Raw genomic sequence first — 26,352 nt, 5'->3', positions numbered from 1 at the left:
AGCAGCAGTGAGTGAAGCAGCAGTGAGTGCTCCAGCGTGAAGCCTGCGAATTCAGGGCCTTCCTGTAGCTGCTCAGCTTCGGCCCTGGAAAGGGAGCCGCTTGAAAAGGCGAAAAGGACAGGGCTCCTTTTAAAATACATTTTTCAATTTTCAGGTAGGAAATTGCACTTTAAAAAAAAAACAAACTTCCGACCGATGGGTGCCTCAGAGCATGTTTTGATTGTATTCAGCACTAGATACATCAAAACCACGAATAACAGTGAATAAAATGCCAGTAAGGTCTGCATTTTCCAGACAGCCACCCACGAGTCATTCACTCCTATCAATATAAGCACAGTCCTGGCGTGACTTGGTGTCCTTCAGGAACACAGCCGCTCTGCTACAGCAATACTGGCACTATTCAGGTATTTGCAGCCTCTTGTCAAATGAAGATGTTCATGCCGTTATATGCTTTATATGATGCATACTATAGGAATAATATATAAAGGCAAATACGCTATAAATAATTAAAACAATATAATTAATTATTTTTAATTCACTGGTATTAATACCCAGATACTGCTTGAGAGATGATAAACACAAATGTAACATTTCAGAATAAACAAGGTGGTTCATAGAAATGTAATTAATATACTATTTTGAGACTTTTCCAATTAGCAGCCCTTATGACTACCGCATTTTGCGAAACAAAGGCTAAAGCTGGATTCAACACAGTCAAAGTGTGATAAAAACATATCTTTTTGCTAACAGAACTGCCCGGCATAGACAAACAGTTTAGCATTTGAATAAACCGGATATGCCAAAATAAAAATGGGCCGGAACAAAAATATACTTCACGGTTATTTGATTTTCACTGCAAATATTATTTGTTTTAATTTGAGTTTAAACACAGTTTCAGCAGCACACTATAACATATCTGAAGGTAAGATGTTCCATGTAAGTTTATACACACACACAGGCTGTAAATCGAGAAAAAAAAAAACTAATCGCAGTTTTCTGTGATCAATTGCGATTAATCGCGCCTAACTCATATTAACATAAATATTCCATCTTCTGTGCCAGGTAGCACAAGACAGGGTTTGGAAAGTGAGCTGCATGCATAACCTTAACTAGGCAGCTGCGACCTGCTTGTTTGTGGATGAGGTTTGAGGAGGCAAAACCATATGATCTTCCATCCATCCATCCATCCATTTTCCAAACCGCTTATCCTACTGGGTCGCGGGGGGTCTGGAGCCTATCCCGGAAGCAATGGGCACGAGGCAGGGAACACCCCAGGATGGGGGGCCAGCCTATCGCAGGGCACACTCACACACCATTCACTCATACATACACACCTATGGGCAATTCAGCGACTCCAATTAGCCTCAGCATGTTTTTGGACTGTGGGGGGAAGCCGGAGTACCCAGAGGAAACCCCACGATGGCATGGGGAGAACATGCAACCTCCACACACGTGTGACCCAAGCGGAGACTCGAACCCGGGTCCCAGAGGTGTGAGACAACAGTGCTAACCACTGCACCACCATGCCACCCCCCATATGATCTTAACCACACAAATGTAACAAGTTAACACACATATCCTGCCCTTGCTGTAATGATGAGTCAATAGTTTTAGCTATTCCCCTTTGTTGCAGTTTAACTTGGTCAGATTAGCTAGCATTCAGCAGGGAGACAGCGCTGTGACATCACCAATAACAACTGGACCTTCGGGCAGTAATATATCCTCCAACGGTGCGACAGTAATGAGCTCCATCATCACCACAAATGCTACATTATCAAGGCTAGAGGCTGAATGGTAACAGCTAATTAACTGATGACAAGGTGTTAACATTAGAAAGCCCTTCAGCTACCAAGAGTGAAGGCAAAGTTGCATAACAAAGGTGAACATAACTTGATATTTACTGGCATTAAAGCATCATCCAGTAAACTAGTTATCAATAAAACACTCTGTAAAACGGCAGTGACCTTTGTGATCAATTAAAAGTAAATCACTATGAAGATCAATGGCACTTCAGCTTTTCTATTTTTCTGATTTACTAAAGTTATTCAACAGTTAACTGACAGTGTCACAAATTAAAGCCACACTGCCAGTTTACATGCATTTACATGGACTGCCCTAAAAAGGGCAAAATGCAGTAACTACGCTAATACGGAAAATGAAAATGTAGCTGAAGAAGGTAGGTGAATGACAGTGTTTTCTTCAAAACCAAACACTGGTGAACTAAGACATTTTAAGTTTCAGAGACCCGATTTCAGTATTTTAGTCATAGCACAATTTTCATGATACATATTCAGCGGGTAACATTGTAACCTCACACGTCCATAACTGTGTGTTCGACCCCCAGCCTTGGCCCTATGCGTGGGCAGAGTTTTCATTTGCTCCCCATGTTTGTGAGGGTTCCCTTCAGGTACTCCAGTTTCCTTCTGCAGTCCTATCTAATTGAGTTTCTAATTTGCTCACAAATTGTGTGTGTGTCCTGTGACAGACTGGCATTAGTTTAAGCAGAACCTCCTGCTTGGCATGACAAATGACTATACAGAGGCCCCCCAGGTTACGACGTGATTACGTTCCGATAAACTGAAAATAAGTAAGGCGGAAATATCGTAAAAAGAAAATGCATTTCAATACAGTACACCTAACTACTAGTAGCAGCTGATGATGGTTTTGGGAAAGGTGTGAGAGATAATGGGTCAGAATGGAAACAAAGGGTCTGCAACAGCTTCTTAACGGCTGTTAATGCCGCTGTCATCGATCTCCGGAGCTCATTACGTCCATCCAACGGACGGTTTTTCCGCCAGACACAAATGCTTGATTGATTTTGTTTTCACTTTCCTGGCTTCTACACACATTTGTTTACTCAATGACACTCCCTTCTGTGCTGCTATGTGGTCCAAAAAAAAACCAGTCTGTCCAGTCGCATTGTGAGGAACAGACCGTAGTCTTTCAGCCCTGTTTGCGTTGATGACAGTGACAACCCAGGATGCTATGAAAGGTCTTATTAGCACTAATGCTACCGCACCAACACATCTCTCTGCAAAGCTCACTCATAATACTAAACAGGAAACATTATGTTGCAGAAAAGGAAAAAGAAAGAACAGTAAAATTTGTAGCCCCAGAACAGCCTCAAAAGTCCAATTACTCCGACGCTGAGATGAAGGGTCAAATCCCTTAAACATATGGGCTGATGACGTAATTTTTAACCGGAGAAAATGGGGTCGTTAAAATAGCCATGGGACCCATGACAAATTACCGCTTTGCTGACAATATCACTATAAAAGGCAAGGGAGGCTATCCTATTAATGCAATGAAAACTTCTTTTCATTCTTAGTGGTAAAATCAGTGTATTCAAACCCTGGCCTCATGGACCCCAGACAGTCCAGGTTTTTGCTTCCTCTCAGCTCCGAGCGCACGTGTACCAGGAATTCGATGTTCCTGATTGGCTGGGAGCTGGGAGGGAGCAAAAACGTGGACTGTTCGGGGTCCCCGAGGACTGGGTTGGGAAACACTGGGCTAAATGGATAATTAGTGCGTGAAATGATACAATTTCAGGAATGACTTAGCATGACTATATGCTAGTTCAACGGAGCTCCAATAAGGCAAAATCAATGACTGGTTCTGACCATCAACCAGGCACACAATCACAAGTTATGATGGGCAGCATATATTTAAGATCTGATGGCATTGTGGGTGCCTTGGTGGCTCAGTGGGTAGCACTGTAGGCTCACAGCACCTGGGCTGAGGGTTTGATTCCCATCCCTGTCAATATGCATGGTGATTTATTCTCTCTGGGTTTCATCCAAGTACTTCGGTTTCCTCCTCCAGTCTAAATGTATGTGGCCTGGGGGATTGTTGACCCTGCATTTCCCATAGGGTACAACTGTGTGCATTGTGATGGATCGGCATCGTGTCCTGGGTGGTCCCTGCACTCCTGGGATAGAACCAAGGAGCAGATGCGAGGTTGTAGAAGATGGATGGATTAAAAGATGGATGAATATATTACTGCTCATACGAGACGTTTCCCACTCAGCTCTTCACAAGTCTCCAGTCGATGACATGAGGCACATCTAAAAGCAGCACCGATTCCACCGAGAGAGAATCAGCAAGCTTCTGAACTGAGGGATAAGAAAATTTGGGCAGCAGTGCATTATGGGTACAAGTCTTTTCCTCTGCAATTAGTTCATTTACAAAAACAGAATCTAAAACGATGGGATAGCGTCCACTCTGGAAATGAGCTGAAGGATGTACATTGCCTGGTCTTCTTAGTTTGAAGCTATTGTTGGTGCTGGGAGGGGGCATGTACACTTTATTTAAAATGTACCTGGGGATGTTGCAGGAGAAAATATACAGGCATTAAACTAGGGGGGAAGCAGAGAGTTTGAGGTCTAGTTACTGTGGCACATTGTTTTCATCACACGTTGAAACTCTGCTGTATTATGGAGAGAATCCAGTCCATGCAGCTGGCTAATCAATATGTAACCCACTCAAGTTTGCCTTGGTTTTATTTTCAATCACTGTCTGCTGATAATACCCACTACCACTAGGGGCAGACTGTTAATTATGCAGGACTTGAAACGGTATGTATTATTGGAATAAAACTAGTTTTTTTCCTTTCCGGGAAAGAAAGACAAGTAGAGGTAGTTCTTGGAGTGGAGCGTGTTAAAATCCAGGTTTATTTTGTATTTTAGTTAGAATTTATATTGATATCTGTGCGGAAGAATCCTATACTTATTTGTATTAATACGTTTTTTTGTGCGATTCTGATGAGATCTGACCTGAACAGTGAGGCAGGAAACCCTGTGCATCTACATGATCATTCATCTGTCCTTTCGCAGCAGAAGGTCCCGATAGCCTAGATTGTTGATAGTCAGATAATATCAACAAATTCTCAAAGAGGTTTAATACATAGATTTTTTTTTTTACATTTCCTACTCGAGTAATAGACTCGAAGAAAAGGCCTTGGACACAAAAGAACAACAGAGTTTTTATTTGCGTTCTTCTTTCAAAACATACGGACATTAAGAGAGGAGTATCTTGTTTCTTTTGATTGTGGAAAGTGTGGACATTTTACCCAATTTGGTATTCTTTTCTTTGTATCAAGTACAATTTAGTTTCTTTCTTATGCTCAGTTTTTTTTGGGTACCTGTAATATAGTCACAATTCATTTATTCGTGCTTACAGCAGCATGTTAATAAATAGGTTATCATAAATAATTTGTTGAGTGGTTGTGCCCAAGTGTCTTTGTCCTCCTGTAATTGGACAAAATTGATCTGTTATAAATATTGTTTAAAACTGCACATGTTGCACTTGAACCAGCCAAGTCACGTACAGTGCATGTTACAAATAGATATTTTATCCAGGACAAAATGATGAGAGAATCGGGAGGTGGGCCTGGCTCACCGGATTAGGCCTCTGTGCCACACTTCTCCGTTGAGGCTTTGCTGAAGGCCCCTAACCCTGTGAAAAAATGTCACAGGAGTGGTGGATAAAAGTCCGACCCTGTGATCTGACCTGTATATTTGCCTCTTATAGGACAGCAAGATGCGATGTGTGAAAACTAAATAATTTACATGTACTTGTACCAATGGTAAATAAAGCTTCATTTCACTACCAGAATGCATAGGTCATCCTCTCACTCTTATCCTGGTTGGGGTGCAGCCTATCCCAGGCAGCACAGGGCATGTGGCTGGGGTTAACCATGGTAAGGAGCAGAGATGACAGCAGCAGTATATGACGGAGCTCAGACGCAGGCAAACAGCCTGGTTTCCGCTTTGCACAAGGCTCTGCTGTGACGCACAACCGTGACAGACGCAGAGTCCAACGTCAAACAGCTGCCACTAGCCTGTTCTAATCCCTGCCCTCCACATACGAAATGCTAATGCACCGGAGCTGGGCAGACTGTACTGTCCAGGGCTGAATCATGCAGCCCAACGTCAAACAGCTGCTGCTAGTCTGTGCTAATCCCTGCCCTCCGCATGTGAAATGCTAACGCAGCCCCCGTTTCCATGCCAGTGCACAGTTTGGGGCTGAATCACGTGGCCTTCCAGTCTCTGACAGTATGAGTAAACAAGATGCCGCTTTAGCGGTGACACGCAAGACCATTTGGTTCTGTTTGTCACGCTTGCAAATGGAGATCAATACGAGCTCAAGCAGGAATTAACAAAACATGGGAAAAATGCTAAGGACAAAAGCTGCTATTTACGCTGTTTTTCTGAGGAGAAGCAGGCACTCTGCACAAATATGGGAGCGTATCAGGGGTGGCAGCAGGATTTCACCCCTTTCAGCCTGAAGAAATATACGATGGTACCTTATATTCAGATTTAATATCAAACTGAAAAATCAAGCTAGAATCAGCTCCATGCTGCGTGTCTCACCTGCAGCCGAGCCCATTACCCACACCCACCTTCTATATGATATATGATGAAAGATCAGAAATGATCACAAATCATAAACTGATTTATGAAATAAAAGATAAAACTACACGCCTTCAGAGTTCCACACCCAGACATTTCCATTTTGCTATGTGCTATGTAATTATTTGACCCCCTGGTGAATTCTTAAGTTGACCCATTAATACAGAAATGAGAGGTCTGTCATTTCACTGTTATGTTTATTTAAACAGCAAAAGACTGATTATTAACAAAAAAAGCAAGAAAAAGTCATTATGTAACAGTTACAATTTGTCATTTATCTAGGGAAACAAGTATTTGATTCCTTAGAACACATACTTTAGTACTTGGTGGAATAACCATTGTTTACAAGCACAGCTGTCTAACGTTTCTTGTAGTTGGTCACCAGGATTACGTGCAGATCATCAGGAATTTTCATCCACTCCTCTTTGCAGACCTCCTTCAAATCTCTAAGGTTTTTAGGCTGTAACTTGGATAGATGAAGCTTGAGTTCCCTCCATAGGGAATACTATGGGGTTAAAGTCCGGAGACTGGCTAGGGCCCCCCATAACCCTAATGTGCTTCTTCTTGAATCACTCCTTTGTTGCCTTAGCCGTATGCTTAGGGTCGCTGTCTTGCTGGAAGACCCACCTGCTGAAGGGGTGGCTGAAGGGAGGAGGTTCTCATCCAAGATTTTACGTCTGTCCATCTTTCCTTCGATGTGGTGCAGCTGTCCTGCACCCTCGGCAGAAAAACACCCCCAAAGCATAATGCTTCCACCTCCGTGTTTGACGGTAGGGATGGTCTTCCTGGGGTTATAGTCAGCATTATTTTCCCCCCAAACATGGCGAGTAGAGTTGATGCCAAACAGCTCGATTTTGGTCTCATCAGACCACATGACATTCTTTCAAGCTTCATTGGAATTATTCAGGTGTCCACTAGCATACTTCAGACGGGCCTAAACATGACCGAGGGATATTGACAGTTGTTTTATCTTTCTTCCATTTGCAATTAATTCCACCAACAGTTGTCAGTTTCTCACCAGGCTGCTTGCTGATGGTAATGTAGCCGATTCCACCTTTGTGAAGGTCAACAGTTTTTTCTCTGATGTCCTTAGACGTCTCTTTGCTATTTCCCATGGTGATAAGGCTGAAGATGTAGACAGGTTAGTGACCCAAGAATACTATTTAACAAAGTAATGCCACTAAATGACAGTGATGGCTTGGTGTCTGTTAATACTTAATTAAGTATTACTTGTGTTGTGTTAGTGCACATGTACTTGACCTAATTTCTTGCTGGCTTGAAGGGGACCAAACACTTATTTCCCTAGATAAATGATAAATTGGTTTGTAACTGTAACATAATGATTTTTTCTTGCTTGTTTTGTTAATAATCTATCTTTTGCAGTTTAAATAAACATACCAGTGAAATTACAGACCTCTCATATCTTCATTAATGGGTCAACTTAAGAATTCACCAGGGGGTCAAATAATTATTTACCTCACTGTGTGTGTGTGTGTGTGTGTGTGTGTGTGTGTGTGTGTGTGTGTGTGTGTGTGTGTGTGTGTGTATATATATATATATATATATATATATATATACACACACACACACACACACACACACACACACACATACATATACACACACGTACAAGTTGGTGTACCTATCTAAATGGAGACCATCCATTCATTTCTATGGGGAAAAACTCTAATCCTAGTCACGACACCCTTAACCTTTACCCATCCCTAACCTTAACCATAAGTAACCCAAATACAAGACTTCTGGCATTTTTACTTTTTGATTGCACTGATTTTTATAAAACTGAAGTTATCCAAATGGGGACCTCAAAAGATAACTCAATTGAATAACTTGAATTCATTACCACACCCCTCACAACCACACCCACCACCACGGGCCCGGCAGACATCCATTCTGATGAACTGTCATATGCCCCCCCGCAAGATTACACTAAGGGAAATTGGTTCGCTTTTCAGCTAGGCTGACCCCTCTGGGCTCCTGGTCTAAGTGGGAAAAACATAAAATTAAAATAAATTTCAAAATTAAAACTAAAAACATTCTGTAAAGTTCATCAACACTGGTAAAAAAAAACATACACAGAACAAAAAAATGCACAAGAGGGAAGGTTGCTTGGCAACAGCGAATGTGTGCAAACTAGATTTCATGCGGTCGGAAACAACACCCCAGTCAGCCCTGTCATTTGGTCCGGCTATGTAAGTCGTACTCATCCTACACTGACCAACTTGTACAATTTCTAGAAGTACAGGATGATTACCTGGAAATGTACAAGTTAATAAGGTGCACTTCATTTATTGCACATTGCACTTAGACTATATGGACAAAAGTATTGGAACACCTGGCCATTACACCTACAGGAACTTTTATGATATTTCATTCTAAATCTATAGGCATCGATATGGATTTGGTCTCATCTTTGCAGCTATAATAGCTGCCACTCTTCTGGGAAGGCTTTCTACAAGATTTTGGAGTGTGTCTGTGCCCATTCAACCAGAAGAGCATTTGTGAGGTCAGGCACTGATGTTGGATGTGAAGGCCTGGCTCGCAACCTCTGTTCTAGTCCATCCCAAAGGTGTTTGATGGGGTTGAGGTCAGGGCTCTCTCTGCAGGCCAGTCCAGTTCTTCCACATCAAACTCACCCAACCATATATTTTTGGACCTACCTTTGTGCACTAGGGCATAGTAATGCTAGAACAGAAAAGGGCCTTCCCCAAACTCACAATGTTGGAAGCACAGATTTGTGCAAAACGCCTTGATATGCTGAAGCATTAAGAGTTCCCTTCACAGGAGCTAAGGAGTCTAGTCCAAATCCTGCAAAACACCCTCATACCATGATCTCTCCTCCACTAAACTTTACTGTCTGCATAATGCAGTCAGGCAGGTAATGTTCTCCTGGCATCCACTAAACCCAGATTTGTCTTGACATCAGACTGCCAGACAGAGAAGTGTGATTCATCACTCCACAGAACTCGTTTCCACTGCTCCAGAGTCCAGTGGCAGTGTGCTTTACACCACTCCATCCGACACTTGGCATTGTGCTTGCATGGCATTGTGAGGCTTGCATGCAGCTGCTCGGCCATGGAAGCCCATTCCATGAAGCTCCCACTGCACAGTTTCTGTGCTGGAGTTAATGCCAGAGGAAGTTTGGTGCAGTTATTGGGTCAACAGAGCGTTGGCAACTTTTATGCACTATGTGCATCATCACTCTGCGACCCCACTCTGTTACTGTACGTGGTCAGCCACTTTGTGGCCGAGTTTCTGTTGGTCCTAAACACTTCCATTTTGCAATAATTACAGCTGACAGTAGAATATCTAGCAGGAAAGAAATTTCACAAGCTGACTCATTGCAAAGGTGGTATCCTATGACAAAACCACTCTTGAATTCACTGAGCTCTTCAGAACGACCCATTCTTTCAGAAATTATTATAAACTTGACTGCATAGCAACATGCTTGATTATATACACCTGTGGCAATGGGTCTGAATGAAGCACATGAATTCAGTGATTAAGATGTCCCAATTTCCCCATGTCCCAATTTTTTTATCCATTTAGAGTATATGACAATTTACAGAATCTTTCCACAAAACTTCGGTCTATCAAAACTTCAGGTTGTCGCCGTAATGGCATCAAGTGTCAAAACCATTTTTTGCTATCACTATGCAGTGCTGCTTCAATTTTTGGCCAATCCCGTCTCAAAATTTGATCAGTTTTCATTTCTTAACCATATAATTCATATGGAAATTTTTTAAAACAGCCATCAAACAGTTATTAAGTTATTGGCTTGCATGGCTTACTGTCTGCTGCGGCAGAGATGCGCACTGGTGCTAAAACCGTATGTATTCCCCAAAGGCCGGGAGAATACAGCTGTTAAGTGAATGGTTGGCTTGGAGCCACTCTTCATGCTTCTATGGTATCAGCGATGCATTTTATCATTAGTCACATCATTATCACACAATCTCGTTTGTTTTTGTGTTAGTGACAGGATAATAAGTATGCATTATTCTCCCTGTATCACCCACCCTTTCCAATAATAAAAAAATAAATCTAACATTTATTGTAATTCCTGGAAAAGCATAACTACTCATAACACATGTAGATATTTCAGGGTTACCTGAGGAGTCCTGATTTTTCTCTGGATGTCTTGGGAGAATTTATTTAAATACAAAATGAAATTTGGTTGACTGACTGACTGATCGTAACAAAGAAGCACATTGTAAGGATGAAAAAAACCTATAACAAGACAATCCAAATGTACAACATAATCAATCACTTAGCTAATTATGGTTATCGAGGGCCTGAGAATTTATGTTTAAATTGGTGACTCTGGTATATTCCATCTATTACATGTGGAATGCTTAAATCACACTCCTCCTGCATCAACCTCAGTAGGTCTTCTCAGTGGTTTTATCCCTGGGACAAACTCCTGACCGCAGGTCGTCGATCATTAGCTGTCGCTAACATGCTATGTGAAATAATAAGTAAGCTACGCAATATCACATTAAATGATACTGCGTTCACCAAAATCGTGACAATTAAATTCTGACTTGCAGAAAAATATCTTAAAATAGATCATTGGACACTCGCAGAGAAGAAAACATTCCTGTATAAGGAACGATCCTGCAGTGTATCGTATCCAAAGAGACTTATTAGCAGTACAGGAAACTAAAATGTTGACAAATGAGCACATTTGTTTGTTTGGTAATCTATTTTTATCCGTTTCATTAATTATTCTTTGAGGTTCAAAGTAAATCAAATAAGACTCAAGACCACCGTGCCGTCGATAATTTCACCTGAACAAAACTCAAAAGCGTATTTTTACACTTCATATTATCACTTAAACTATACTATTCCTGTGGGATTGAGTGAGTCTGCTTACAGAAACAATGTGACAAATGTTTCATTGTATGAAAAAGTATGTTTACAGCAATGTTTCCTCAGTGTTTATGGCAGATATGCAGATCATGGGTGTAAGAAAAGCAAGAGAAGACATGCAGATCATGTGTGGAGAATATCCACCATCAGACATACATGACATGTTGGTGACTGAGGGAAGTTCACCAAGACAAGCCATGAAAAATGTATTTCCATCTCCAAGGCACAGAAACTTTAAAACTACAAAGAGGTTTTTTTTTATTATTATTGTAAGTCCACAATTACATGACAACTGAGAATTGTGGCTTGAGAGTTTACAGGACCAAAGGGAATCTTGCATAATTTCTGTCCTGGAGAACGATCACACACCCGAGCACCAGGGTCTTGTTTGTGACGTGTGTTCTGTCTGCGTATGAGATTCGGCTATGGAACGTACCTGCCGCTGGATTACAGCCAGGCTATCCCAGGCTCGGTTTAGCAGGATCTCCAGGGTCTTAGGGTCGTCCACGCTCTTGTTCTCCCTGAAAGCGTCCCTCACCCTCCGCAAGGCATATGTTCTGAGTACACATAGAAAACAAATTTGTGTTCCCCTGCCATTTTGGAAAAAAGAAACTGAGCAGTTGGGCGATTTTTTCCATCATCAAGTTAAATTAGACACATTTAAAACTAAGGAAAAACGTTAAACTGATTATAATAAACATGACATAACTGAAGATATATTTATAGTCCAGTGATTTTATAATCCAGGGGTGGGCAATTTTATCCAGAAAGGGCCGTTGGGTATGTGGGTTTTCGCTGCAACTCCCTAATTAGATTACTAATCTGAAGACTGATTGGCTGAAGAGTCCTTACACCTGGGTTTGAACAGCTGACCTACAGGTTATTCAGAAAACCTTCTTATACCCTGGGCCAGTGATTGGGATGAGATTGCCCATCTCTGTAATAATCGCAGAACAAACTTCGCTGCCGATTAGAGAACCATCCGGCTGTAGGACGGACCTGAGAGCGGTCGTTCCCTGTCAGCACCCAGACCACTTTTAAGCCCCAATACACCACTCCGTAAGATGCCATTTTACGGAATGCCAAAAGTGTCAATACAACGTTGCTTTTTTTGCGTTAACAAGCTCAAAATTGACATGTTGACGCAAACATTTTGTTCATCTTAACCCGTGATAACGTGTTAACACATACAAAACATGCAATGTCAATTCTGAGCTTGTTAACGTGAAAAAAGCTAACATGTTTTTACCGTTTTGATACAGGAAGTCCCATGATTCTGTACAAAAGAGATACTGGACTTCCCAGTGGCTGCACCAGACTCCATGTGACACTTATTTACTAGTCAGCTAGTTTAGACTTTAAACTTATTTTTAGTTGGTCAGCTTAGAAAAGCGTGGTCATATTGACTTTGTACGAAGTAATAATTAATTTATAGATTATTGAGCCAGATCTCATGTTTAAGGAATGACTGGCGCACTAGCAAAACATAAACAATGGATCCTGTCGCAACGTGATTACGTCTTCAGGAATGACGTTTGAGGGCTTGAGAGTGGTCTGGTCTGGGTGCTGGCAGAGAACGTGCGCAGTCAGGCCGCACCTGCAGCTAGGTACTCATGGCCGGTAAGCCACAATTGATCCCCAACAATTAAATGATATCAGCCACACGAAATGGAGCTGCACGACCTGGAGCCAAAACGATGCAATTATATGGATCCTGTCAGACCAGAGACATACAGGGTCATGAGAGACACCTGTCCTCCTCCAACTACATCAATTTTGAAAGAATCTAGAGCCATGGGAAACACTGCAGAAGGAGATTTATGATAAACTGGGTCAGAAGTGCAGAAATCAGTGTTTCAGTTTAGTCAAACTGACTTTTGAGAAGTGAACAGCATGATTTAATTTACTGCATCACACACCGCAACCACAATAATCTCAAGCAGGGAATGTTCTGCTGTTGTCACAGATTAGATGCATAATATACAAACAGTAAGTCGTGTTGCCACAAATGAAAACATGCAGACAGAATGAAGAAGCTCCCTTACGGTCCAACTAAGCGTAAGGATCCCTGATGTGAGTGATTTTGATTGTGGTGTGATTCTTCCTGTCAGACATGGCGGTTCCAGCATCTCAGAAGGTGTCAGTGTGTAAAGTTTACAAAGAATGGAACGATGAAGAAAGGCACCCAGTCCAGCACAGCTCTGTGGCTGAAAATACCTTAATGAGGGAGGTCAGAGGAGAATGACCCGACTTTTTAGTTTAGGCAAAGTATAACAGGCTTCTCTGAATGCACTATTCATCTGCCCTTGAAGCATTTCTGGCGGAAAATGTGACACATGCCATGTGAAGGAGACGGGGTGGGAGTCGTCACCAGGAGACGAAGATGACTAACGAGTATTAATCACTCACCACCCCTCAAGCTGCCGGCACTTGCTAAGTGGCACATTCTAATGCGGCGCGATGCTTAATTAATCCCCGACTATCTGGAGGGAGGGTAGCTCTTGTACATTCTTCTGCACTTACATTTTAACCCATTTACTAACCACTTATCCTGGTTTTGGTCATGGGGGAACCTGGAACCTATTGCAGGCTGCACAGGGCACAAGGCCAGGGTCCATGCTGGATGGGATGCCAACCAAGCACAGGGCACATACATAGGCATGGTCACACAGCAAAATATTTCAAATTACTATCAACATGACATACAACCCAGTCCTATCATTCTGTCCAAAGAATATAATTGTATATCTACACAGCTTTAAATAACCATGATGATTGTTTGATATCTGCAGGATTACAAGTACTTAGGAATTCTTTGCTTTTGCCATCGTGCTCTCCTATGAGCCACACGTATAGAGGTGAGAGGGCCAGGGGGTGGGCCACGTGCCCAGGCTAAGGACTGTTGCTCTTCTAAAACCATCTATTAATTATGTCAATAGTGACATCAGCTGAGCTCCCATATTCTGACAACCTCATTAACTGACTGAGTAGAATGTGAACTAACCGCAGTATTGAGTCACCATGACTCAGTTAAGGTACATTTTTGGGGACATTTGTTGGGCACAGAAGTAGGAGATGGTCACTGAAATATCTGGAGTTACACAAACTCACCTGTTACTTCGCAATCTTAGGCATTTCCTCCCACATTCACATTCACTGTCCCGCCCGTTGCACAATATAATTTTTTTCTGAGGTATTACTACAGATTGCAATACTTCCCCTGACGTTCTTTGCACTGTTACTGTTTATTGTTGTCAATTATTTTTGTGACCGTCTAGTAATGTCTGTCTATCTATCCATCTATACATCCATAAAGAATAAGTTATAGGCATCCTCAGCGACTGAACAAAACCACTCCGAGGGATCACCTGCGGAGCATGCTGTCAGACCCAGAAGCATCGACAGTAACCAGAGCGCAGGATCGCCCGGAAGCGACCAAGAACGTTCCAGCTATACTGCAGGGTCCCAATACGACTCTGTACCATATAAGCAGTTAGAAAAGATAGATGACTGGAGAGATGTAGTAATATATATATATATATATATATACACACATACATTACATACATACATACATACATATACACACATATCGGGTCGCGTGGGCAGCAGTCTCAGCAGGGAGGCCCAGACTTCCCTCTCCCCGGCAACTTCATCTAGCTCCTCTGGGGTGATCCAGAGGTGTTCCCAGGCCAGCCATGAGACATAGTCCCTCCAGCGTGTCCTGGGTCTTCCCCGGGGTCTCCTCCCAGTGGGACATACCCGGAACACCTCACCAGGGAGGCGTCCAGGAGGCATCCTAATCAGATGCCCAAGCCACCTCATCTGGCTCCTCTCAATGCGGAGGAGCAGTGGCTTTACTTTGAGTCTATCCCGAATGACTAAGCTCCTCACCCTATCTCTAAGGGAGAGCCCAGCCACCCTGCAGAGGAAACTCATTTCGGGCGCTTGCACCCGCGATCTCGTTCTTTTGGTCATTACCCATAGCTCTTGACCATAGGTGAGGGTAGGAACGTAGATCGACTGGTAAATGGAGAGCTTCGCCTTTTGGCTCAGCTCTCTCTTAACCATGACAGACCGATGTAGCGCCCACATGACTGCTGACGCCGCACCGATCCGCCTGTCAATCTCCCGTTCCATCGTTCCCCCAATCGTGAACAAGATCCCGAGATACTCCTCCACTTGGGGGAGGACCCCATCCCCAACCCGGAGAGAGCATTCTACCCTTTTCCGGCTGAGAACCATGGTCTCGGATTTGGAGGTGCTGATTCTCATCCCAGCCGCTTTACACTCGGCTGCGAACTGCTCCAGTGAGAGCTGAAGGTCACGGTCCGATGAGACTAACACAACCACATCATCTACAATAAGCAGAGCCCTAATCCAGAGGTCACCGAACTGGACACCCTCAACACCCTGGCTGCGCCTAGAAATTCTGTCCATAAAAACTATGAACAGAATCGGTGACAAAGGGCAGCCCTGACGTCCAGCCCTTAGGACCGGTCATACAGGGACCGAACCGCCCTTAAAAGGATGCCCCATACTCCCGGAGCACTCCCCACAGGACTCCCCGAAGGACACGGTCGAATACCTTCTCCAAGTCCACAAAACACATGTAGACTGGTCGGGCAAACTCCCATGAACACTCCAAAACCCTGCTGAGAGTATAGAGCTGGTCCACTGTTCCACGGCCAGGACGAAAACCACACTGCTCCTCCTGAATCTGAGGTTCGACAATCCGGCGGACCCTCCTCTCCAGGACCCCCGAATAGACCTTACCAGGGAGGCTGAGGAGTGTGATCCCCCTGTAGTTGGAGCACACCCTCCGGTCCCCCTTCTTAAAGAGGGGGACCACCACCCCAGTCTGCCAGTCCAGAGGCACTGCCCCCCGATGTCCACACTATGCCGCAGATGCGTGTCAACCAGGACAGCCCCACAGCATCCAGAGCCTTGAGGAACTCTGGGCGAATGTCATCCACCCCCGGCGCCCGGCCACCGAGGAGCTTTTTGACCACCTCAGCGACCTCCGCCCCAGAGAAAGGCGAGTCCACCTCCAAGTCCCCACACTCTGCTTCCATATCGGAATGCGTGTCAGTGGGATTGAGGAGGTCTTCGAAGTATTCCTTCCACTGACCCAAAACGTCCTGAGTTGAGGTCAGCAGCGCACCATCCCCACCATAAATAGTGTTGATGCTGCACCGCTTTCCTGCACTGAGCCACCGGATGGTGGACCAGAATCTCCTCGAAGCCGTCCGGAAGTTGTTCTTCATGGCCTCGCCAAACTCCTCCCACACCCGAATTTTTGCCTCAGCAACCGCCACAGCCGCATCCCGATTGGCCTGCCGGTAGCTGTCAGCTGTGTCTGGAGTCCCACAGGCTAAAAAGGCTCGATAGGACTCCTTCTTCAGCTTAACGGCATCCCTTACCACCGGTGTCCACCAGCGGGTTCGGGGATTGCCGCCGCGACAGGCACCGACCACCTTATGGCCGCAGCTCCAGTCAGCCGCCTCTACAATGGAGGCATGGAACATGGCTCATTCGGACTCAATGTCCCCCGCCTCCCCCGGGATATGGGAGAAGTTCTGCCGGAGGTAGGAGTTGAAACTCTCCCTAACAGGGGATTCCGCCAGATGTTCCCAGCATACCCTCACTATATGCTTGGGCCTGCCAGGCCTGGCCGGCTTCCTCCCCCACCAGCGGAGCCAACCCACCACCAGGTAGTGATCGGTTGACAGCTCCGCCCCTCTCTTCACCCGAGTGTCCAAGACATGCAGCCGCAAGTCCAACAACACGACTACAAAGTCGATCATTGAACTGCGGCCTATGGTGTCCTGGTGCCAAGCGCACATATGGACACCCTTATGCTTGAACATGGTGTTCATTATGGACAATCCGTGACGAGCACAGAAGTCCAATAACAAAGCACTACTCGGGTTCAGATCGGGGGGGGGGGGGGGGGGGGGAGGCGTTCCTTCCAATCACGCCCCTCCAGGTCTCACTGTCATTGCCCACGTGAGCATTGAAGTCCCCCAGCAGAACAAGAGAGTCCCCAGGAGGAGTGCTCTCCAACACCCCTTCCATGGACTCCAAAAAGGGTGGGTATTCTGAACTGCCGTTTGGCGCATAAGTGCAAACAACAGTCAGAACCCGTCCCCCCACCCGAAGGCGAAGGGAGGCTACCCTCTCGTCCACTGCGGTAAACCCCAATGTACAGGCACCCAGCCTGGGGGCAATAAGTATGCCCACGCCCACTTGGCGCCTCTCCCCGTGGGCAACTCCAGAGTGGGAAAGGGTCCAACCCCCCTCAAGGAGACTGGTTCCAGAGCCCAAGCTGCGCGTCGAGGTGAGTCCGACTATATCTAGCCGGAACTTCACAACCTCGCGTACCAGCTCAGGCTCCTTCCCCATCAGAGAGGTGACATTCCATGTCCCTAGAGCTAGCTTCTGCAGCCAAGGATCGGACCGCCAAGGTCCCTGCCTTAGGCCGCCGCCCAGATCACATCGCACCCGACTCCTATGGCCCCTCCCATGGGTGGTGAGCCCATTGGAAGGGGGACCCACGTGCCTTGTTCGGGCTGTGCCCGACCAGGCCCCATGGGTATAGGCCTGGCCACCAGGCGCTCGCCATCGAGCCCCACCCCCAGGCCTGGCTCCAGGGGGGGGCCCCCGAGCAAGGGAAAACGTGAATTCAAAATCGTTCTCTTTATAAGTGGTCTTCTGAGCCGCACTTCGTCTGGTTCCTCACCCAGGACCTGTTTCCCTTGGGTGACCCTACCAGGGGTATAAAGCCCCAGACAGCATAGCTCCTGAGATCACTGGAACGTGCAAACCCCTCCACCACGATAAGGTGTTGGCTCCAGGAGGGGAGTGTGTGTATGTATGTATATATATAATATATATATATATATATATATATATATATTTTTTTTTTAATTGTTTGTTGACGGCCTTTTGAGTTGTTTAAGACTCAGAACACAGCAGATTCATTCTATAATTGGAAGTTACACAGGATGGGATGCATTTTAACAGGGGCGTCCGCCTCCATGGAAACCCGTCCTTGTTAATTCTGCTAAAATGCTGCCCTACTTCTGCCTGCCAGTCTGTTCCCATAACGATGGTGCGTTTGTGTCAATAGCGTGTCACAAATTAATCCCCCTCCCCCCAACCCATATCACTGCAAGTCCTTCCCTACAAGCTGAGTTCACCCTCTGCCTCCTCACCATCTCTCCCCCCTCCAACCAAGACACGTGTGTTACAGTGCTAATACCTTTACTTCACCCATCAGCTTCTCCTGGAAATTGAGTAACGGGTGGGTGCCATTTTGCCATCATTTTCAGCAATTTCGGGAAGTGATGGAGGAAAATGATTTTAGTTTTTAGTGCATCAATAATTAAAAAGATGCTAGGAGCACTGGCGGAACATTCCGGAACACACAAACGTCCCATGCACAAAGAGCTCTGATCGTGACCTCCGTTGACCTTGATCGAAAAAGAAAAATGCTGCAAACCAGCACCTGATCATCTAAGGGGTGCAGTGGAAGCTCCTGACAAGGCTGCAATGACACGTGATCAATAATTCAAAATCCGGCAGCAAAAAGATGAAGGAATCGCATTTGCGCTGTCAGTCTATTTTAAAACAGAATTAAACTTTTAATGCCCGTGAGATACAAATTACAAAAAAAGCTAGATGGAGAAACAATGCTGGAAAAAAACTTGGATAATATTTGAACTGTGATTGACTTTGTAATTTAATTCTTACATGCTTCCTGAAATCCTCCTTAAGGATCAGCAACAAAATTGCCACATTATCACACCAGGCATATTATATGTAAATATATGAATAAATATCACAGCATTATGCTCTTTGCAGAGACCACAGCTGCTACTCGCACATTGAGAACATTTGGAATTGAATATTTTTGCATTATCTGCAGTTTCCCAAGTTGAAAAGTCTCTGCAGCATATAAGTGATACGATCCTTCATTTCACAGATCCAAGTCCCTGAACACTGCCACTAATAAAGACATAATACGCCATTTATACCAAAGACACAAAATTATTAAATTCCCTTTTAATACATATATTTGGCTTATTGCTGTTGTAATGAAAGTATCAAGGCAATTAGAAGTACAATGGAACCTTGTTAAGTGTGGCTTCCATATCCAACAAGTCGGCTTTGATAAGAAAAACATACATACATTAGTATGTATATATCCATCCATCCATCCATCCATCCATCCAATTTGGAAATTGCAAAAACAAATACATCATATCAGTTCATTCATAAAACTGAACTATGACCACAGGCCCATGGTTAAATTCACAACTATGTATTAATCAGATTTTTGTTCAAAACAATCTTTGGGACCTTTGTGAACAAGCAACGGACAGATGTATTAAAAATGTCCAGAGGCATTTCGAAAACCCAGAACACCACTTTGCTGGTAGTGCACGTTTCATTACGCGTTGACAAAAAATGTGACAAAAAAAATCTTCAAATCATATGCAGCAGCACTGGAAATTCTATAAATACAAACGAGTCACATTCTCTGAGGACCAGTGCCAAGACCCTGGAGACTGAATTTATGATGGAGGCAGGGAGTGCAGATTTTCGAATGGAAAAAGCAGTTCAGCCAAAATGATATCCATCCATCCTTCAACTGCCTATACTGAGCAAAATCATGGGAGAGCCTGGAACCAATCCCAGGCAGCATACGGGACAAGGCAGGGGTACACCCTGGATGGGATGATAGTTCCTCACAAGACACAAGGCAGGGGTACACCCTGGATGGGATGATAGTTCCTCACAAGACACAAGGCAGGGGTACACCCTGGACTGGACGCCAGTGCCAACACGAGTTGATTTAATAAATATGTGAAAATATTTGAAAGTAATTCAGTGTTTCCCAGACCATTATATTAGCTTGTCATTTTTGTCTGCACACGGTTGCGCGTTTACAATTCTCCTGTATCGCGCATGGCGGCGATCTGCCCCGATGCGTGCACACAGACACGTGCATGCACACACAGGTGAGCACACTCCCACCAGGGGACAGAGAGCTCGTGTTGGAAAATATGTCGCGTCAACCACCTGAAAAGCAGACAGACATCTGCGTTTTTTTAAACTCTCCCAGGGTGGTGAAGATGGCAACACTCACTCTCCTGCGAGTAGCAGAAACGTTCTGATGTTTAGTTCAGCTGTTATATTGACTGCTGTCATTGAAAGAAACACATGAACACCATAAATCCTGTCAGTGTCCGTCTCCCCCCCCCCCAAAACAAAGCTGTAAACTTACTGGAAACAATGTGATTGTAGCATTAAGTTTGATTGGGGGAAAAAAAGAGACAGAGTATCATCCTGCCTCGGGTTTCCCCTACCTCATGCTTTTTGCTTCCAGGATTGGCTCCAGACAATACACTGGATAGCCAGGTCTGCAAAATGAATTTCACGGAACAACAGTATGTATCACTATTATTGTACAGCTCCTGTAGCTCTAACACTAACAGCCAATAGTTGTGGGTTCACATCCCAGGAAGCACACATTAATTGTGATTCATTCAGATAAATGAATAAAATGTTGAATCAACATCTTAAGAAAGAACATTTTTTTGTCAATTTTATCAGGGCATATATACCACCCGCTAATTCATCGTTATTCTTATCTTTAGATATTTATTTCTGTAACACTACAATATACTGTTTGTGTACTTGTTAAATTTGTCTGCACTATTTGTACAGTCTTTGCACTGTTTTGTACCATAGGTAGATTTATCTGTGCACTACATCTTCACTTGTGTATGCACCACAATTTCCCCCTGGGACCAATAAAGTCCATTTTAGTCTTAATACACAACTGTCACATGCTGGAAGACCATGGATTCCTGTTTTGTTGTTTTGGAAAATATGAACCACACAGCATAACTGTTCCTTGAAGTTGGAACAAGCTATCCAAATGCAACTTTTCAGAATCCATCTAAATCTTCAAGAAACATTCTAAGACCCATTACAATTTCGCAATACCTCAACTGAACTCATCCTACCACTGATGCTCCCTGGCTCCAAGCTGTCAACTGTGCCATTGAAATGGTTGGACTTTGCACTACTGGATGCTGTGCTGGGGTTGTCTCTTGGGGTTATTTATATGCAAAACTCTTCTGATGTTAGGTTCCAAACTGTTTTATATTTATATAATTATATATAAATAAAACTCTTTGTTGTGCAAGTATCCTGCACTTCTGTCTGGTCACTCATTGGAGCTGCAGTTTATTAGACCTTGTAACTAATTTGGCTCCTGGGCACTTGCACGCTTATGATGCATTATCTATCTCACTTGTACACTGCTTTGGACAAAAGCATCTGCTAGATAAATATTCCATTCTCACTCATACTGTTGGTTCCAAAGTAATGGTATCTATTTTTGCACAATCAATAAGGCAGGAAATTGGTAAATATTCAACCTATTCAAATTATGTCGTCCAATTTTCTTTAACCATCTCTTTCAAATACTAATATCTTTAATGTTGAGAAAAAATATATATATATCAGAAAGAATGTCTCTAAAATTCAGCAAATGCCCATACAATGCATGAAACATTGTATTTATTTTTCATTTTATTGCTGAGTTAAGTTTCCTTCCACCAACTGCACTAAGGCACATGCAAGAAAAACACAACCCATAATACACCACGTGAAGAAGAAATATGATAATTATATAGCTTCCCATAATATATATTAATCTGAAAGTTATCACGTTTAAATGCATATAGTTATATATGATGGTATCAATGTAACCTGTCTAAGACATTTAATACAACACATTGGATTAACGTATTTTAGCCAGTTCAGATACTGAGGAGTTACATAAGGTAATATGAAAACTAACAAACAGCCGAAAGACAACACGATATCATACTTTAACCCGTATTTTTTTCTGTTACTTTATTTTCCCCACACATACCTGTAATTATATGAAGAGAATTGTTTGCTTTCTTTCAATAACATTTTGTACAGAGAAAGCACCTGACTCTTGCTGGAGGTCGCCATCTTTCACAGAAGGACCCCGCTTCACAGCAAGGACCTCAAAAAGACGACTTTACAGAATGCCAGTATAAATATATACAGTTTCCCCTCTTCTTTTACTTATAAATTTTTGAAAGCATACATTTCATAAACTATTGTAGTGGATGAATGAATAACAAATGGTACAATTTGTATAGTGTACTTGAAATATCGAACACCCAGTTTACATTTCTAGGCATATGCATAGTCTTCAAAAATGTGTACCTCCGCCAACTGAGGAGAAGGTAAGTAACTTGCTTAAACTTACCCAGTTGGTACCAGTTACATATTCTTAAGGGGTTTTCTTGAATGTTATAGTCAGAATTAATGGTTTCCTTCAAACTCCATAATTGGCTCGGTCGAAATGTACCTGCACGATTATCGCTCACGCAATAACATTGTATATTTATATGTATCAAATGTAGTGGCTACGTGTATAGCAAGGTCATACCGTTTTGCATTTTAAAAACCTGCCTATATTTTTGGGACACTTTGTAGATGTTTTAAACGTGGTTGCATGCAAATAAGTATGACAATGAACCAAAAGACGTCCGACTTTAACAAGGTGTTTTATCTTCGTACGTTGCTAAATGCAACTTGACAACACAACAAGCCCTACGTAGTGTAGATAGATTTCCTGAATAACATTGTCCGTATATGTTTATTGCACCTTTTTAACTGTACATTAAGTTATCAGTGTTTTACAGTAACGGCCCGCTGTGTAATTTAATGTAACCTTTGTCCGTAATATCATGGAGATAGACACCACGACCTTAGGCACCTGTGAAATGTTACTAACGTTTTATGTTTGGGAACCTCAGCAAGTGCCGGAGGGAAACGTTTCATCATAGTATGCAAGCAATGGCGTAGGAGAGAGTTTGAGATTGAGGGGACATCATTTATTTTAAATACAACGGTCTGTTTATTTTGAGTATGAATGAACCCAAATTAAATATTGGGCCACGTCCCCCTGTCCCCTACGCCCACGGGCGCTGTTTGCGGGGGGGGGGGGCGCATTTAGGACATTTGGAACATAATATGATGTATGGGTTGGGGGCCCAATATGATATGCTTTCATTGGGCCCAAAGTCTCTAAGGACACCCCTGCCTACAACCCTGGATGCAAGTGATTCTTAACGTCTTTTCCCACAATCTAAGCTACGTGCAGTTTGTTCCGGTGTGCTACTTCTGTAACTGGGGGACGGTGGGGATCATTCATGAATATCATAGCGTGCCTGTCTGTGGTAGCGAACACATTTGTATATTACTGCTTTTGAGAAATTATTTTTGTGTTTTTTTTATTTGCATTTTGAATAATGCTGTCTTAATATTTTTGAAGATTTAAATATAAGCCCACTTTGTGAGTAGTTTTTAATATACTTTTTTTGGCATTTTAGCTCCCCTTTGCGAGTGCTGTCAATGATTTTCGAGCCGATAAGTGGGTTTGTAACAGCATGGTATTGCTGTCCTGTTTTCAGTCACTTCTGTCTTTGAATCCTACCTATAATCTATGTGCGGAGTTTTCATGTCGTTTGTGTTTTTTGTATTTTCCTCCCCAAATTTAAAGATGTGCGGTTTGGCTAATTGGTGTCTCTGCATTTCCAATAGTCGCGTTCAGTGTGTGCGACTCCCTTATACTGCCTGCGATAGCTTTCAGGGACCTCATGGCCCTGTCGAGGGTAAGCGTGAGGAAGAAGGATGGATAAATATTAAATAAAGAAATGTGTCATTGCGCTGTATCAGGTTACGGTGCTAAAAGCCCTTTAATGGCTTGACTGTAGACACACCAGGAGCCCTGTCCAGGTGCACAACTTAATTTCAGAGCTCGAAATAGCAAATTGAGAGCACGAAAAGAAGTAAATAATATGCACGTTTTAGGGATTTTGTAAACTTGATTTAGTATTTTGTGGCCACATTAAGCTAAATTGTGTGCATGATTTAGTATAGCGTGTGCACAAAAACAAAGCTGTTTATGGTCCTGCAGGGCTCTGGGGTGGGGGGAGCTGTCAGCAGCATTGCAGCTAGGACAGGTGCGATATCTCCAGCGCTCCGAAGGGTCTCACACTGTGTTCGCACCCAGACCCTCCACATGTAGCACCTGTAACTGTCATCTTGGTCAAAAAACTTAATGCTTCCCGAAATTTGTTCTCTTCTTTAATACTTACTTTGTGTACACAATATATATATATCAATACCCTTCAAACACGAATGCCAGTTTCACACAAAATTCCTGTAATATTTAAGGCATAACAAACTCATGGGTGAACAAATATGATCAAATCTTAACAGCCTTTGTGGGATTTTAATTGATCTGTAGTGTATTTTTTTAGTACATTTCATTTTGGAATAGAATATTTCACCAAACATTGGCTTCATTTTCAAACAAACTTTACAGCCTTACATGTCTACATGTCTAATCGAAAATGTTGATGTTCTTTCCCAGCCCGTCCTGGCAACTGATGAAAGGTAGAATACCAGTACATCCATCCATCCATCCATCCACCCATCCATCCATCTTTTGCCGGTTTATTCTGGTCAGGGTCATGAGGTGCCCAGGAGCCTATCCCAGGCAGCACAGGCCGCAGGGCTGGTGTTCACCCTGAACGAGGTGCTAGGCTAACAGTACTTTACTTTGTTTATACATTCAGCTGGCACTTAGGAACATTAGATCTTTAACCTGTACATTAGGTTCTTTCTTATTGGATCACCTCTACATTCACCTGGAAGGACTGCTCTGCTTCAGCAGACATGATTGCACTATACCTGCTGCCCCCGACTGCTTCCTGTTCTTGTTCCCTCTCCCGTTTTCGTGCCTCGTTTCCACACAAATTATGCAACATTGAGGGTAACACACAGACACGAGCTTCTCCTTCCATTTTAGGCCTCAAACCTGAGTTCAGTGGCATGCCGTGTGAAAGTTCTTTGCACTACATTTACTGTAGGTGTCTAGTACTGATGTGAAATGTTAGTATATTGGCCTTCTGTCCTGAGTGTACGCCCGCATTTTTCCCGATGCTGCTTGGGATTGGCTCGAGGCACAACTCTGTCCTGGATAAGCTCAAGACTGGTCAAGTCAACTTTGTCATTGTGCCGATGCACCACAAAATTATTTAGTAGGCTCAGAATCATTAGAATCATTCACACACACACACACACACACACGCACGCATACATTTAAAGTATGAGTTTCATAGAGTTTGGTAAGCTCTTGAAAGATGGAGGGACGCTCATTCTGTATTCTTACTAGGCGTCTTCATAACTCGTGGTTCTACATTTGCAGGATATTAAACCTGACTTGGCAGGCATCCAGTCCCCAGTCGTTGCCTGATGCTGTGACAGTAAGCAGGTCCAGTCCTTCCACATTATCATCGACTCGGTTCCTGTGTTGCTCACGTTTGCACTTTCTGATAAAATAAATGGCTAATATCCGGTGATTATGAGTAACGCTCGGGGTGTCTGGTAGTATTGTATCACAGCATGCTTTGCCAAGAGGTGAGAACATTTGTTGAGTCACTTTCAGCTCGTTTTAGCTCTTTACATGCTCATTTCTTGGACCCCAGGGTGTTGTGGAAGAGTTGGGGTCATGTGTCCGTAAAAATGAATGTGAATGTACAAAAAAAAAAGCAGCCAGGCAGCGTCCGTCTGGTGCTTGCACGACAATTGCCGCATGGTGCGTGGTGGCGCCTCCCTCGGGCTGCTCATGCTGCTAGAAGCCGGCTGATGGACTCGCGGTGCAACTGCGGTCGCCCGTCCAGACCTCGCCGGAAGACGGCTTCCCATCTGGGCTCCGTGGGCAGTGCAGAGAGCAGGGCCCAGGTGGTGCCGATCGCTCCAATGGCATCCTAGTCACACTCTGTGTACCAAGCCACTGCTTTTACGTGACTACCCACAATCCCTCAGCAAAACAGTAATCCGAAAGCAAATGTGGTCTATTAAGGCCTCAAACTCTCAATCCTGTCCTTGTGATTTTAAAAGTCTGAAGAAACAGAAGGAAAAGCTG

The 26,352-nt window shown here is 43.6% G+C and overlaps 2 protein-coding genes across 3 annotated transcripts in view; one reads left to right on the top strand and one right to left on the bottom strand.

Annotated features, from left to right (window-relative positions):
* Positions 1 to 22,369, bottom strand: part of LOC125738199 (LYR motif-containing protein 4A) — a 41,076-nt gene extending 18,707 nt beyond the window's left edge. Inside the window, exons 1-3 of one of the 2 annotated variants that reach the window (XM_049006912.1) lie at positions 22,252 to 22,356; positions 11,734 to 11,854; positions 6,638 to 7,535 (exon numbers count right to left, since the gene is read on the bottom strand). In XM_049006912.1, coding sequence (XP_048862869.1) covers positions 7,515 to 7,535; positions 11,734 to 11,854; positions 22,252 to 22,337 — 228 coding nt within the window. In that variant the 5' untranslated portion in view covers positions 22,338 to 22,356 and the 3' untranslated portion in view covers positions 6,638 to 7,514. Of the gene's footprint in view, positions 1 to 6,637; positions 7,536 to 11,733; positions 11,855 to 22,251 lie in introns of those variants that run through there. The other variant, XM_049006901.1, reaches the window with a different exon arrangement.
* A 111-nt stretch (positions 22,370 to 22,480) lies between these two features.
* The window catches only part of fars2 (phenylalanyl-tRNA synthetase 2, mitochondrial), an 85,022-nt gene continuing 81,150 nt past the window's right edge, over positions 22,481 to 26,352 (top strand). Inside the window, exon 1 of the mRNA XM_049012694.1 lies at positions 22,481 to 22,597. The gene's annotated coding sequence lies outside the window, so the exon portion shown is untranslated. The remainder of the gene's footprint in view (positions 22,598 to 26,352) is intronic.

The sequence above is a fragment of the Brienomyrus brachyistius genome, chromosome 1, assembly GCF_023856365.1.
Source record: "Brienomyrus brachyistius isolate T26 chromosome 1, BBRACH_0.4, whole genome shotgun sequence".
Lineage (NCBI taxonomy): Eukaryota > Metazoa > Chordata > Actinopteri > Osteoglossiformes > Mormyridae > Brienomyrus > Brienomyrus brachyistius.
The sequence above is the reverse complement of the archived record's forward strand: the minus strand, read 5'-3'. Positions and strand labels throughout refer to the sequence as shown.